At 34.8% G+C, this 16,548-nt stretch overlaps 1 protein-coding gene across 7 annotated transcripts in view; it reads right to left on the bottom strand.

The window, feature by feature from the left end:
* RYR2 (ryanodine receptor 2) overlaps nucleotides 1–16,548 on the bottom strand; it is a 430,624-nt gene that overhangs the window by 137,325 nt on the left and 276,751 nt on the right. For all 7 annotated transcript variants that reach the window (XM_033008863.2, XM_042795831.1, XM_042795834.1 and 4 more), the window contains 12 exons: nucleotides 16,333–16,447; nucleotides 15,305–15,465; nucleotides 14,480–14,639; nucleotides 14,031–14,117; nucleotides 13,090–13,316; nucleotides 11,331–12,132; nucleotides 10,593–10,793; nucleotides 10,365–10,470; nucleotides 7,129–7,272; nucleotides 4,173–4,446; nucleotides 1,203–1,317; nucleotides 480–612 (listed from right to left, as the gene is read on the bottom strand). In XM_033008863.2, the coding sequence (XP_032864754.2) occupies nucleotides 480–612; nucleotides 1,203–1,317; nucleotides 4,173–4,446; nucleotides 7,129–7,272; nucleotides 10,365–10,470; nucleotides 10,593–10,793; nucleotides 11,331–12,132; nucleotides 13,090–13,316; nucleotides 14,031–14,117; nucleotides 14,480–14,639; nucleotides 15,305–15,465; nucleotides 16,333–16,447 (2,525 nt within the window). The remainder of the gene's footprint in view (nucleotides 1–479; nucleotides 613–1,202; nucleotides 1,318–4,172; nucleotides 4,447–7,128; nucleotides 7,273–10,364; nucleotides 10,471–10,592; nucleotides 10,794–11,330; nucleotides 12,133–13,089; nucleotides 13,317–14,030; nucleotides 14,118–14,479; nucleotides 14,640–15,304; nucleotides 15,466–16,332; nucleotides 16,448–16,548) is intronic.

Here is a 16,548-nt window from a genome sequence, read left to right as displayed (position 1 = left end):
GCATCTATACATGTATACCCAAGCAAATGAGCTCTGTATTTATCCCACTGCCACAGGTGTATACTGAACAATCTACAGAAGAAAATGCAGGGGAATAAGCTTGAGCACTAAGAAGTAAATCCTAATTAAATGCTGCCAACACATATCTATGATTCTCTTCATCAAAATCAGGATTTTATTCTGTTTCCTCAAAATGTGCAACTAAACTCCGACTCCATCTTAATGTTCAGGCACATACAAAAAAGAGTGTACTAAAATATTTCAACCTAACGCTACCATCAAGGGTTTGTTTGGAGTTATCAATACAGTTATTGAAGATATTTTTGCATGGGGTAAAGGAGAAACTTCAACAAAAACAGAGGGTACAAACACAGGGATGCAGAAAAACACGTGGTTTTATATATTTATATATATCAGCAGAAAGTTTTAAGATTTTGGTTTTGGTTTAGAATATCAAAAGCCACACACTTATTACTTACCGAGACCAACACTGCTATTTTCCAATAAATAGCTAAGATGATCAAACATAGCTTTTTGATTCTGTCTGCTGATGCGGCAAAAATAACATAGAAAACGACAGCAGTTTGCCACCATCTTTGGGAAAGTGATTTCCTAAGAAGTAAATAAAAACAGACTGAAGCTCAAACTCTAGGACAGGCATAAAACTTGCAAAAGATCATTTATGTAACAGCCTTTTAACACGCCAAAATTTATGCACTGCATTCACTGCACCTCTGTGAAGTTAACTGTTTACATTTCACCCTGGAATCAATAGGGCCTTGTCAGAAAGTAACTCCTTAAGCCCCAAAGATCAAGGTATAAGCTTGAAAAACAAGAGCTGGGGTCACCCATAAATTCTAGATTCAAATATGAAAGAATGCAAATGCTCAGATTCACAGAGTAATATTGTATCGATTTTTAATTAGTTTCTAAAAATATCTTCCCTTTAAAGCCCAGTAAGCATATAAAGTGCTGTTTGTAGTTTTTTTCTTTAAAGCATCTGAAATTACAGTGCTAATTATATCTTCCTCCAGAATGGAAGGACAGATTCTTCTAAAAACTTAGTCACATATTTTGTGCTAACGGAAATTAGTAAGAGGTCATGGTCTCAGTACCTCCCGTGACTGCTTAGCACCTTACAGGATAAAGCTTTGAACAGCTATATTCTAAACTCTCTGTCTTCTAACAGTGAATTGCATTACCTTGGATTCTCCTCCACCAAGCACATTTACCATCACTTCCATGACAGTTTCATGCATACCTAAAGCTCTCATGAGATTTGGATGTTGGTAAAATACTTTATTATTCATGATGTCTCTACAGGAAAACAAAATAAAAAAATGGATTAAAATGTTATGGACCGATAGTTTACCTATTATGTTGTTTGCAAAGCTGATTTACTGTGCAATAATTCTTCACCACCTGAAAAATTACCTCAGGGACTTTTTCAGGTTGATTCTCAATCTCTCCTGACAGTCTATTTTTCTATGCACATTGTGGAAGAACCTGACCTTTCTTTTCCTGTATTATAGTTATTGCCCTAATCACCACTTGATTACACCAGAGTAGGATAACTCTTCTATTTTCACTATAAATTCCATTCCAGATCTGAACGTATTTTCTGACAAGAGCATGATCAAAACTGTTATATTAGCTTAAATTTTAAATTCAACTTATCAATATTCTTGACAAAGCGTTCTTTTCAGAGTATTTCAACCTTGGGACATTTGACATCTGCCATCAAAACCAAGAAAAAACAATTGTAGGAGAAAGAGAATGTATATCCAGCTATTCTCAAAGCATCAGAAACAGAAGCTGCATAAATACTAACCTTAGTTCATGAGTCACTGCTCAAAAGAACTCTTCTATCTACTTCAGCAGAGCAGATTTTACATACTTTAAAATCAGTCTTGGAGATTATAATGTCAATATTTCATGCAGACTTGTCCAATAAAAATGTCTGGTTTAAACAGTAATTGTGTTTCTAAAACCAGTAATTGGTTTTGAAATCACACATAACCCATAAATAAATGTGAAGGCAATCAGGTCATGTGAGAAAAGGACTAGAAAGTCACTATAAAAACCACTGTTGACAGTTGTTCAAATTTCATTGTATGTTTTATGGCAGTCTTTTTTTTTTTTTCTCACCTAAAACTCCTGCAATTGAGCAAGGCAAATTTCAGTCTTATAAAGGATGAGATATGAAATAGACTGTTCCATCACTCTAAAAGCTACAAATCTGCAACTATCAGTCATGCATCCATTTGCATGCAGTACGTCTGATGTAGGTGGCACTATCAGTTTTTGACTCAAAGAAAGATTAGCTGATCATTTTCCCCCAAAGCCTAAAACCAGACATTGTATCAGAGATGACAGGATAGATAGGCCCTGACTCCAAAAACTATCCATACCACATCTCCCTTCTCCACTAATGCTTCATGCTCTGGAAAAACCCTCAGTGGTATCAATCTGCCAGGACATTCTAAAGTCTTATTTGTCTAAAGCAGCCTCCTTTTACTGAAATATAGTTCAGAAAGTCAAAACATCACCTCAGGGGCTGGCCAGCAATATTACACTATTTTGGACAGTACATCCACTTTCAGCATTCTGTTTAACTGTGGATTGCATTATGAAATGTCACACTTAAGAAAATAACAGCATTTCTGAGGAAACTGAGTTTTTAAGCAGAAATGAGTGACACTTCCATTTCTCATCTGGAAGAAAGGAATACCTTCCACTCGCAGCAAAAAAGCTGGTGTTTCTAAAGAGGTGCTGGAGCCCAGATGAGGCTCCAAATGGCACAGCTGGGTAATCTACAAGATAAGCAAGACTATAATAGAGGCTACCAAGAATAGAAACAGGCAGTGAGAACACTGGCTTAAAAGAAAGTATTCTTTCGTCCTTATACCAGACTGTCACATATCACTAAAAACGTCGTTAAAGTTAAATCAGATTCACAAAATCTTAGCTTTTAATTTGTAGCAGAAAATATTAAGGAAAAAAATGTAAAACAAAAAAACAAAACAAACCACAACAAAACAAACCACAACAAAACAAACCACAACAAAACAACAGTAACAACAATGGAAAGCAGAATATGAAATTAATCTCCCCTCTGAGATTGCTTTTATCCCACTCATTTTAGACCATGTTAGCTTAAGTGAAATGTAACAACTCAAATTTGAAGTACAAAGGTGGATTTCAAAGTACAAGTGGTTTGTGTCTCTTGACAGGTGGTGGACTTTCTCCTTTGCCAAAGCTTTAGCATGAGTACATTAAACATTGCAACAACCAGGGAACTTTGATAGGACCTGCTAGCAAGCTAAGAAGCAGGCATTTTTCATAATGACACTTCAAAATTATGTATAGACTTTAGATGGACATTTAAGGTTTTCAGTAAGCTCAAAAAAATTAAAAACGTATTTTGCACAACAAAAGCTTCTCTTCTCTTTGCATTCCTGGCATTCTTTACATAATGTTATCTTTGGTTGTCATTGCTCTTGCTGATTGAGGATTTCTAATAGATCACAGCTGATGTTTAATCCTATGAAACATCTCTCAGATGGTAATATTTCTTTGAAAAAAAGTGAGAGGAAAAAGCTAAACTCTGCTAGTAGAGATTATCATGTTTTCTTTACTGTTTTCTCCAGCTGTACTCTTTATTAGCATATATTTCACTATTTTTAAGCACATAACTAGGAAAAGTAAGACTGGGTAAACTACTTCATAGTGCAATAAAAAGATGGCATATGTACAGACATGTGTAGACACAACTCCATTAGCTGTCTGCTGGGGGGAAGCGTATGTTTCAACAGCTACCAGTCACTGCATTCGTATGAAACGGGCAGTATTCCCGACAGGATTCTTCACAGCCATACTATTTAAAATATGGTAAAAAGGTATATTTTGTAATATCATAAAACATTACATATGTTTTCAACGTTTCTCACAAGAAGTTTTACAGATGTCATTTGCTTCTTTTCAAAAATGATGCATATAATGCTGCAAAGGCTCTATCTTATAACTGAAGATACTAAACAACTGATACCAGTGTTTGCATTTACACCCATATGGACCACACACATTCAAAGTTCATGTATAACCTTGGCCATAACCATACAGCAAACAACAAGTATCTGTAAATAAAAAGATGTTACATTCCAGTTATTTACCCTAATCCACGAATCATAAGTTTCTCTTCCTCCTTCCCCATTCTGACACTAAGCAGGGAACGGATTTGGCCGAGGGATGCCAAAAGATTGATTGTGTCTTCCACAGACACACTATTTATGGTGTAGGTCTTTGGTAGGGCTCGAACCAGGCCACCAATACCATCATATTGACGGTGTAGCAATACAAACATGGCCCTCACTAGCTCCGGGTCTTCTATCACTGATTCCTGGGCCCAGCGTACCATTGTGTCTGAAATCAACTGCTGAAGAGTAGCTGTGAAGAAAACACATAAATCGCAAAATTACAATTAATTGCTCATCTTTCTACTGGTAGTCCCTCAGAACCCATTATGCGACATGAATTGGAATGAACGTGATTCTTAAGCAGCATCTTTTTCTTGGTATTTCTTTAGCAGACTCTCAAAGGAAAATAAAATCACACAAGAGAAGCAGAAACATCTCAAAACGAAAAGCCGATATTTAAAATTAAATACAGAAAATAAATCTGATAATATAAAGAATTATGAAGACATACAAGATGCCCCCAGTCACCAGATTTATTTCTACATATTGCTTTCAAGGTTTTTCCAGGAATTCAAGTCTGAATGTTTTTCTTACATATTATGAAGTAAGACTGGAAAAATATACTGATAGCACATGTAAATGCTGTATTATTTATTTACACGTCTAAGCTCTGTATCCACTCAAAATTTTATAATGTGCAAAACAGAATAATTTAACTTAGTCTTTTGCTAAAACCAAAGGCCCTTCGAAAGAAATAAAACTTAAGAGACTCCAATCAAATAAATGGCAAATAATCATTTGCATATTTTGAATTCAGTCTCTAATGAAGCAAGAAATCCATATCTGGTAGTCTCATTGATAATTTTTATTAGTTGGGATATACATATATATTTGGAAAAGTCATATGTTAAAATAGACAAGCTATATAATGTCAGTTAAGATTACTCATGAACTAACAGTCAAGCCAAAGTATTTGATAAAGACAATTGAATAATGGTCTTTTTCGCATCTCAGGGAATTTCCATTCAGGTTTGCAAGACTTTGTCAGAGAAATTCAACTTGAGATATCCTGATAGGTATACACATGAGGATTTCACCTTCAATACTTATCTAAATAATCAATTTATTTCCATGCCAAGCAGATAACAACAGAAGTTTGACAAAAGAAATGTGACAATCTCTCCCAAAATTCATTAAACTGCCTAATAAATATCCTGATGTTGAAGAAGTTGGCTGATGCAGACTAAACATCAAAAATATTTTCAAATTAGAAATCTATGTTTTGAGATAGTAACATGATTTTGGAGTGAACCAGATGCAATTTCAGACTAAACTCAAACAAAAACTAAAGTGAAAGTCCTTAAAAAAAGGTACTGAAAGGACAGGAATTTACAGAAAAGAGAATGTTTAACAGAGAAGAAAATTTGTGCTAAGATGTGCCAATACCGGGTAAGGGGAAAAAAGAGCAGTAGTACTGTGTTTTATTATTACTGTCCAAACACTGTACTAGAGGTGTTTCCATTGTCACACAGCTTAGCACTTTTTAGAATAAAACCACTTTAACAATAAATAAAAGGAGGAAATGTGTTTGGGCTGATACTTCAGAAGGACTGAAATAAATAATAACAAGAAGGGATACAATAGTAGTTTTCCTTCATTTTTTTGTGAAGAATGACACAAGCAGGCTGTCATTTGGCTCCTGTTTTGATAACTGCAATACTGCATCCCACCTACCTGCAGGTCTGGCTGTTATCTTGCTTGCAGTGAAGAACCCAAGCAGCCTAGCCACCACAACACTGAGTTGTGTGGGTGCTTATTTGCTCTGAAGGGTTGTATGGAACTAGTTTAATATAATAATGTCTTTCTACTAACGTGAGAGACAGAGAATTAGATTTTGTAGAGCTTTAAGCTTACTACAAAGAAAAAGAAATAGGAAACCATAGGATTCATCATCACATTCTGCATAGACCTAGCTTCTAATTATCCCTGCCTAATAACTGAAATAAGTTAGAAACTGCAAATCTAGAAGGCACACTTTTAAGACAACAAAAGTATTTCTACTTTAAGAACACTAAGCTAACACTAATAACAGGCAGCTAAGAAGCCATCTCATTTTAAGTACCCTGGGGAAATCTTCTCATCCCATAACTTCAGGCACTTACATTAAGCAATGATGTTAAAAGGCCAGTATTTATATGAATTCTGTGTAGGCAATGATGGAAACCAAGTTTTTTACCAAAGTCAGAACTAAACTGTGTGCCTAGAAATTCATTCCTGCTAGTAGGGTAGCAGCATAGAAAATTAGGACATTTGAAAGGGCCATCAACCATAATAAAGGAAAAAAAAAAAGAAAATTCTATAATTGGCACAAATTGCAGAAGTTGGATGCCACTGGCAATGATTCTTATAAAGATGGAAAGGCAGAAAGTGTCAGAAAAACTACAGACTAACAATCACAATCAGTAAATCTTGAATTTTAGGTTGTGTGGGGAGGCTTCTCCTAAGTACAGCTTTGCAAATTACAATTTAATTGCACAGTCTTCTTTAATTTGGTAAACTTAATGCAAATACTGATTTGAAGCTTCTGCAGTTCATTTTGTGAGCAAGTTCTCTTAATCAGGACCTTGACACAATTAAGTGTGCGGTAATTGTACAAAAAATGATACATTCTGGAAAAAATATGACTTGAAAAAGGATCAAGGGACAAAAAATCAGTAGAAGAAATTTTCCACTACATCCCATGGGGAACAAATCTGCCTATCATAAAAATTCCACCTGAGCTTGTTTTGAGTCAGAGCTACAATCTTTAAGGTGCACAGATGTTTCACTAAAAATCCACCTTGTTCTGGCTGAAAATATATGCAGAACTTCCTCTCCTGCTTCTTCTGCCATTTGGAATTAGGATACAATAAATGGATTTAATTTTGCTTACATGATGTCTTAGCATCATCATCAACTGGCTTCTCAGTTTGCTTCTTCTTCAGATACGTAACTTTTTCCATAAGGTATAGGAGGCGACCCCTGATGGTTAAATCACTGTTTCCATCCAAGGTTCCATCTTCATCTAGTTCAATTCCTAAAATAAAAAATATACGGTAAATAGTAAAAGAATAAAATAAAACAAGTTACAGACATTTCTTGTATCTTGCATATACAAACATAATCAAACTGAACTATGTTGTTCTGCTCTGTTAGAACTACAAAAGAGTTTGATATGGGATATGTTTAACCAGCAGTTTGGAACAAGTATAGTTCATGTATATGGGCAAGGCAGGAAACTGCGGATAAGGATTATGTAATCTTATTAATTTATTGTATAAATTGTGTGTTATTACACATAAAATATATAGTACATATATTTCTGTGGTCACCTCCCCCAGCATGCATGTTTCCATACTAACACTGATGTTTTTGTTTTGGACATATGCTACTCAGAAATGTAGATATAGTCCCTACTAACACAATATGGTTCCACTGATGCTAGTAAAGACCAGGAGATTTTTAAGTAAAACATATCATAGAAATGAAAGAACTAAAGTTACAATAAATATACTTTCTAGTGACCAGTCAGAAGAAAGTAGTCACCTTCACAATACAGTGGCTGTTTCATGATATTCCTATAACAAGCTATAAAAATGTAAAAAAAAAAAAAAAAAAAAAAAAAAAAGCATGTGAGGCTTTACAGAATCACAGAACAACTGAGGCTGGAATAAGCCTTTAGAAACATCTAGTCCAGCCTCCCTGATCAAAGCAGGTTCAACTAGAGCAGGTTGCTTAGGACTACATCCAGTCAGCTTTGAATATCCCCTAAGGTGGAGACTCCACAACCTCTCTGGGCAACCTGTTCTTGAATTCCATCACCCCTACAGTTAAAAAAAAAAAAAAAGTAGAATGTGGAATTTCCTGTATTTCAATCTGTGCCCATTGTCTCTTGTGCTGTCACCAGGCATCACTGGGGAAAGTCTGGCTCAGCCGCCTTTGCTCCTCCTGTCCAACAGGTATTTACACACATTGATACAATCCCCCCATGAGCCTTCTCTTCAAGTTAACAACCTCAGCCCTCTCAGTCCCTCCTTGTACAAAAGGCGCTCCAAAAATTTAATCATCTCTGATGGTGTTTCCCAGGACTCACTCCAATGTGTTCATGTCTCTCTCACACTGAGGAGTCCAGCTGCATGGGGTTATTCCTCCTCAGGTGCAGGACTTTGCACTTCCCATTGCTGAACTTCATGGGATTCCCATAAGCTCATTTCTTTCATGTTTTCAACTTTATTCATTCATGCATACATTGTAAAGGGATTAGAAAGATTGACCTATATCTATTACTTACACTAAAATAAGCTCAAAGTAAGAAGGTCATTCAACTATTTTTTCCTGGGTTTTTCAGTTTCCAATGTAAGTTCTAAAGTTAAGGGGTTTGTGGGGAGTTCTTTAGCAGTCTTGAATTTTATAGGATATTTCTTCACGACATTATATAATTCTTCTCAATTTATTGCATCTGGTTTTAGTTGTCTGATTTTTTCCAATAAATACAGTTCTGTTTCCACTAAAAGTTACTTTTATTGTTATATTTTGTCCTAAGAGAATAATTGATGCCAAAATAAACAAGGATCATCAGTAACACTAACTCGTACTACAAAATGGCTTGGATGGCGGTTTCTTCAACCAAACTAATTAACAGTAAAGACACTGAAATGTCTTCTCAGTTAGAACCCAGAGATGCTCTGAAATTATTCACATGAAATTTCTGTTTTCCCACAGTTATGCTGTTCCCTGAGCTCTACGTTTACTTTTCTGATTTGCAAACTATCAATATAATTGTCTCTCAACAATTTTACAAAATGTGAATAACCAAATGGTGGCTGGCTAATCAACCAAACATAAGACTCAGGATGTGTAATTGTTTTACCTAATTTGCAATAGTTGTATTTTGAATACAGAGAGTAATTAATTCTACTCTATTGTAATGCATCCTCTTACGCACAAAATTAATTTTCTACTTGTAGATTATGCAAATTACTATTTTCCCATAAAGAAGAGAAAAATAATGACACAACTAGACCAAGTAATTTGAACACAAGGAAAAAAATTTAAAAATCACCATCAGGACACTCAAGCCCTGCACCATGTTGCCCAAAGACATTGTGGAATCTCTGTGTTTAGAAGGTTCAAGACCAAGTGCAAAATTCCCTCAGCAAACAGGTCTGAGTTCAGTGTTGATTCTGCTTTGAGTAGAAGGCTGCATTAAAGACCACCTGTGATATTTGATTAGCTACTAGCTAATGGGACACGATGTGAAAGTTCAGCTGCTTGTCTGCTCATGCTGTCTGGTAAGTGTCTCTTTTACTTTTTTTTTTTTTTTAAATAGTATACTGAAGTAAAATAAAGAGATGTGTATGTTCCAAACCGGAAAACAACAAAGTCCTCAACACAAAATGTAAGTAAGCATGTATTCTGAACAAAACTGCTTGATAACTGAATTTGCAGTATTCATGGATATGGGCTCGACATTTAAAATACATATTTAGTGCTTCATTTTTATATTGGCATTTTTGTATTTCAATCGTTACTATATTTCATATTTTATTATAACATAGAATTTAATTGGCTTTTATTAACTAAAGTGAAGAAATCAAAACCACAGAAATTTAATTGTTCCTTTTTATTATTAGTCTATTTCAATAGATAATAACCTTATTTTTCTTCATTCATGTCTGAGAAGAATCAGCCACTAATGTTACATTGTGGTTAACATGGCTATAGTTAACTTGATACCACAAAGAGACCTATAGTAACCTATGCAAGGGAGTGCAAGATAGAGGGAATAGAGCAGAGGAACACCTTGAATAATGAGTGAGCTACAGTATTATCCAACCCATTAAGCCTAAAGAAATTCCCACACAGTTGTATGAGTGAAAAAAAAAAAAACTTTTTCCCTCAAGGAAACAAACCAAACTGCATTCCCTTCTAGTTTGACCATGTATGATGATAGGAACATTTCCTTGGTTTTGACTAGAAGCTGAGTATATTTGCTTGATGTTATTTATAATTGATGTAGTGTAATATATAGACTATTTAGCTGGTGTTTCTTATGTGAAATTATTTTTTAAAATTGCTTCTAAAGCTAATAGAATTTAAAAAGTAAAAATATTCAGTAACAAGACTTACCACAGTGTGTCATTAGGTCTTCATGGAAATCCAAAAGTTGATCCCGAATTTCTTCAGGGCAAGGACAATCATTTTTATCATCTTTAAAGTTCAACAGCATGTTAATCTTAAAAAATACAAAGGAAAGGCAAATGATATTGAACTCCACAAGGGAAAACTTTGAAATCAAACAGAACTTTGCCACACATAGAGCACAACAAAATATAAATTTTCCATTGTAAGCTTTACCTGCTCCTGAGGTGGGGATCGAAATTCTTTTGTTTTTCTAGCTGTCAGGGCAGCAGACATGTTCAAGGCCTGCATCACTTCATTGTACCGAAAGCGTTGATTCTCTTGAAGCTTGGCCACAAAATCATCGGAAAATGCTACAATGGCTTCTATTCGGTGTCGTACTTGGCAATCACACAAGTACTGAAGTAGATGACACATCTGAGAAAACAGTATCATAAGAGAAAGAAGAGTTGGCAAGCTAAGAAATAGCTTTAGTATATTATGCAAATAAGAATAGATTCCTTACAGCAGCAATTACTATCAAATAAAGTTTCTGAAATCTTTAATGCTGTCATTTACTACATGTGAAGTAACCCTACACCAGGAATATCTGACATCTGCAAGAGATTTATGTGCCTCAAACATATAAAATTTAAGACTTCTATTAAAGTTTTAAGAGAATTGATTCACTCCTTACTTCTAGGGATTTTCTCTTCTGTCTGGATCCATAAAAATGAAGGATGCCCTTTTACTGTCATTGAGAAAGTAATTCTATTTAATGAAACAACAGTTGTTCGATCTATGGTGAACAAGTTTATAACATCAGGGAGATATTAAATCTTGTTTCCTGTGAGGAAATTACTTCTCTATTTAACTAACATCAAAATGCTGTATTCCTTTAAAGAGAAATTACCAAGCGTAGAAAAAAGGATGTGTGAAGAAATGGGAACACCACTACCACAGCAGTGTTGTTACCTGTAATTTAACAGGTTCTGGAAGTTTCATCTGAAGGAGTCCTTCCTTTGGCACTTGCTCCCCTCTGGCTTCTTCCTCTCCTTCTTCTGACTTGAGCTCATCTGAACTCAGCTCCTTCTCTGAGAAATCAAGTTCATCCTCCTGGCTCATTGCATCTTTGAAAACCCGGGGCTCAATCAACTGCAAGATGTGTTTCAGATCCCCATTGTGGAAGATTCCCATGATAAGGAGGGTATAAAAAAGCTTGATGAGAGGGACAAACAAAAATTCTGTAGAACCTCCAACTGGATCTCTGACATGGAGGCTTCCTTCCTGAACAGCTTCAGTCAGCATCTCTATGGTTTTGGCCTTTAAGATTTCCAGAGGGAATTCAGGACTGAACTGAAAGCATTCACTGCTAATGCTGACAAAACTTGGAGAGGAGAACTGCATTCTTGGCCTTAATGAAGTGCTGAGTCCTATACCAGGGAGGCCATGGTTTTTGTTTTCATCAGGAAACAAAGTAATACTCTTAGTCTCATCTGTCATTGGTACTATAAATTCATTATTCATCATTAGCCTGGCAGTTGCATAGGTATTGAGATGGATGTCAATGAGTAAGTCATAATATCCTGCACGTAATAAGCCTGGCATGTATTTATTCTCAATAGCATACAGGAGCTGGGATTCATCCACATGACTACACATAGCATGGGCCACTCGGTTGTTGCCTAAAGCACAAACAGCTGAATATAATCGGAGGGTGTGGTAGTGAAATTTTAGCAATTCTTCTTGTTCTGTCAGCTCTAAAATATCAATTGTTCTGCAGAGAAAAAGAAAAATACAGTAAATTCCATATCAATGAAAAATCTTACTCAAGTGAAGGAATTAAAAATTCTCCCTAAGGATAACATTGGCACAATATCAGTTACAGGGAGAGACTTTTTCCACATTCCAGATTTCATGTGAGAAACACTATCAACCTAGGAATCAAGGACTAAGAATAAAGTTCAGTCAGAAATTTATTCAAGTTGCTCCTAAACTACAATTTCAATTACTTTCAGGCAGGAAAGATCAAAATTATTTACTTAACACAGACTACTTCTTCATACTACAAACAAGAATTTGAATAACTGAAAATGAAGGTTTTAAAACAAGTATCGATTGAGATATTGATATCATTTATTGGTTTTAGAATTGGGGTTGTAAAATTGCAATAGACTGACCAGTTGATTTGCAGAGGGTTCAGGGGAGGGATTATTTGTTTAGAATTCTTACTGAATTTTTTAGTGACTTTATTTTCAGTTTTGGCACTGGCAAAATGCTGAGACATTTGGGTAACAAGGAAATCACAAATCAATTGTTTAAACTAAATTTAGAAAAATTAAAGTAATGGCATAATTAAATTGGTCACAAATCTCAAAAAGTATCTACAAAAACAGATCTTTGTCTATTTTATGGATTATCTTTAATAATTTATGAACAGAGTTCCTTCCATTTTCATTCAAAACCTATGTATACTATTAAAGAGTTTGGAGAGAAACTAGGAGAGGTTGGAAACACAACAAAAGGAGACATTTTATAACACTGAAAATCAAGATGAATTTTTAATATTAGCTAAATATTTAAATATTTTAATATTAGCTTAATCAAACACACTGCCTTTATTTACATGTGTTATAAATACAGACAAGACCTTGGGGTCTATTTCTATAGAAAATTTATTACATGTCTGTTTTCATAAACCCAACGTAGCTCTTATACACTTCAACACACAAACCTGTTTTCTTCAGGAATATGAAGGGCCATGAACTGCAAAGGATTCAGGCACTGTATCATCCAGCCTTGACGTTCGCTGATCCGAGAGACATCAACCTTCAAGAAGTGGTTCGGCACTCTGCTCCAAAGCACGTGAGTCAGAAATTGGACATGGAGACGTGGAGGACATTGAGAGACCGGGTTTTTGTGTTCACTTTTGAATAAGCCAGCAGATAATGGCATTACATTCTGGAAAATTCCAACAGAAGAGACAATTAGTTTCATTATCTTTACCAAACAATGAATATATGATATTTTTCAAGAAATACATTCAGCATGTAGTACAGTAAAATCCAGGCAACAGGAAACTAACAAATCTGTTGGCAGATTAGCAGCAAAAGAGCATTGTCCAAAACAAATTTTTTAAAATAGCTGAAGTTGAAATAAAAACTTGAATGCAATGTGTGGCCACTTCCTTGGACCAGCAATCTGAACTCTACCTTTATCTCTTCTGATTTCTTAGATATTCACATATCCAAAACAAGGAAGTAAATTTCAGTTCAGTTTTCTTGAGTGTACCGTTTGAATGTACTTTAAAACTATTTTAAAATGCTAACACAATCTGCAAATACACTAGTCATCCATGCTCTGTTTGTAAAGATTTGTCTTACTGACCCCAGTGATTTCATTTCATCATGAAGGAAGAGATTCAGAAAATTCAATGGGACCCTGCAATATCCTCTGTTAACTCTAATCAGTTACAACCCTTCTTAACCAATGTGCTACATTTTAATTCAAAACTGAGTTAAGAATAAAAATGGCAGTAGTGCAAATGTGGAATCATAAGAATGTGCCCAATACCAAGAACACATTGCAGGCAACAGATGGACAGAAGAAAACCAAAAAAACCCCACAAAATTAATATATTAGTCCTAACCCTGCACAAAACCAAGCATTATGTACCTTTATTCTTCCCAACTCAAACTGGAAAACATTGGGGCTTGTAGCTTGAGCAAATACAGCAGGAAATAACTTTGTACTTGGTTCGACCTAAATGAAAGATGCACAAAAAGACACTGAGGACAGAAAAACACTATTACATATTAAAATAAAACCCCTAACATCTGTATTGACAGTCAATATGTGAAAGCCTTTGAATAAAACTCCAGAAAATCCTAATAGGAGGGAAAAATCACTGTCACATAATAGCAACAATTACTATTTTTTTTCTATTTTTGTGCAATCCTTTGAATAAAACTCCAGAAAATCCTAATAGGAGGGAAAAATCACTGTCACATAACAGCAACAATTACTATTTTTTTCTATTTTTGTGCAAAAGTTTCTATTAAGATGCAATCTGAGGATTTGGTTTTCCCTCTTCCCACTGGAAGACATCATCAAAAAGTACTCACTTGATAGTACGTGCCTAGTTCCTTGCCGTTAGCTGTGAAGGTCAACAGGCCACTGGCAGCATCTACTAAGCAACCAATCTCCAGACCATTATTATTACGTCCTTGTCCAGGGCTCATGCTCTCTCCTGCGCACACCATATAGCAGTTGCTGCGTTTTATACTGAATGTCAAAAGACAAATTTATTTATGGATGGTGTGTTAACTTTATGTAGAGGACTAAGAAAAACTTTGTATGGCTGCAACCAACAGAGCTTTGTGGCTGAAAACAGCCAATCCCACAGTAACCAATGCCAAAATTCAATGAAACCTAGACTTCATAATTGAAAAAATAAAAACTGAAGATGATAAAATATGAACAAGCCCAAATATTTTGTAAAATTCCAAGAGACAAAACTGATCTTGTGAGTTAATGTTTTAAATCACTTAAGCATAACACAAAGTTTCTTGCATAAATCACAAGCTGAAGTTCTGAGAAGAGCCCTTGTACTAGTTTTGGCTGCTCAAAACCAAAAAGTTTCAAAAATACTGCAAAGTATTTTGTTCTACTTTATACCAATTCAGAAGTCAATATTTACAAGATCATGGTCTGAAACTACATTAAAAAGCTGTGCTATTTTACTTTTCAGTGACTACTGATTTGATTAGATTATTATTCCACTGTTTTTTCACAAGCAAGAGAAGAGAACAAGTAAAATTACACTTTTTCCTACTTTTATATTTATCATCAATGCAATTACATTAAATCGAGTGAATTTATATTTTATAAATTGTTAGTTGCTTTTATGGGTATAAAATATGTACCTTTTAAAGAAAATTGTAACCAACCTCTCATGAACTTTTCCTTTTTCATCTCCCAGTGTAACTGTGACAGTACGCACTCTGTCCAAATCAAAGCTTGTGTCATACTGGTGAAAGTCAGATGTAATCCAGCCCACCCAGACATTAGCAGGTTCTTGACCAGGAAATATCCTCACTGAATAATAATACTGTCAATAAAAGAATAATGTCAGTAAATGTTAGGATTTGTTTTCCAGTGTATCAGTTTGATTCAGAATTAATTTGTTGCTCCAACGTCTGAAAATGTCATCTCTTCAAAAGTAACATTGCCTTGTTGAAGTGCAATTCACAAGCAAAGCAACAAAAGATTATAAACACAAATGAAAATACAGCCAACAAAATATGTATGTTAATACAAAAAATGGAAAAGATTCAAGATGCAGCATATACGCTTGTATTGTAGGCTTCTGCATCATAGCATTGTAAGCTATTTTTGTACTGCAGCTACAATTCTCATACTGTAGGTTGCTGAGTTTCGAGTATCTAATAACTTCTAGAAAGAGGAGAATACATCCAAAACAGAAGTATTTTTTTCCTTTGAACACTGAAGAGTAAGTGCTTATGGAGGTGATCTTGTCAGAAAGATGCACAATACCTGCACAAAACTTTCACTGGGAATTCCATGAAACAAATGATGAGTAAAATTAGTACAGAAGTTTTCAAATGGTCTTGAAGATTGACCTGTTAGTTTAATGCATTTTTTTCTATTTATTCCATTGTTCTAGAATTATGTATTCTTCCTCTTATGTCTGGTGTTATCAATAGTAATTTCAAAAATGGATTTGAATAATTTATGTCTTTTTGTGTGGAAATTGTGTTAGACTGACTATCAAGTCAAAAGAAAAGGAACATAGCGATTTCACCTTCAGTAGTACAGGACTATCACAGACATTAAAATTATAAATTTTGCCTGAAAACTACACTGTTTCTGAAAATCTTACAATTAAAAACATGTAGTTATGAAAAAAAAAAAAAAAAAAGCAATTAGCTAAAATACCAGTCCTATGTTACGATACCGTGGAAGTTTGCATCAAATAATCATAGTCATCCCTATCATCCGCTAGCACATCCTCAGTAAGCCGTGCAGAGTGACTCATGCTATAATCTGGCTTTGTCCTCCTGAGCATAAATCTGTAATAAAATAAGTAAAATAAAAATCTATATTTAAATCTCTATATATTTATACATATATATACAAAGGAATTTTACATTCAAACGTTGTACCTAAATAT

This window comes from Tyto alba, unplaced genomic scaffold (genome assembly GCF_018691265.1).
Source record: "Tyto alba isolate M040663 unplaced genomic scaffold, T.alba_DEE_v4.0 Super-Scaffold_22, whole genome shotgun sequence".
Lineage (NCBI taxonomy): Eukaryota > Metazoa > Chordata > Aves > Strigiformes > Tytonidae > Tyto > Tyto alba.
The sequence above is the reverse complement of the archived record's forward strand: the minus strand, read 5'-3'. Positions and strand labels throughout refer to the sequence as shown.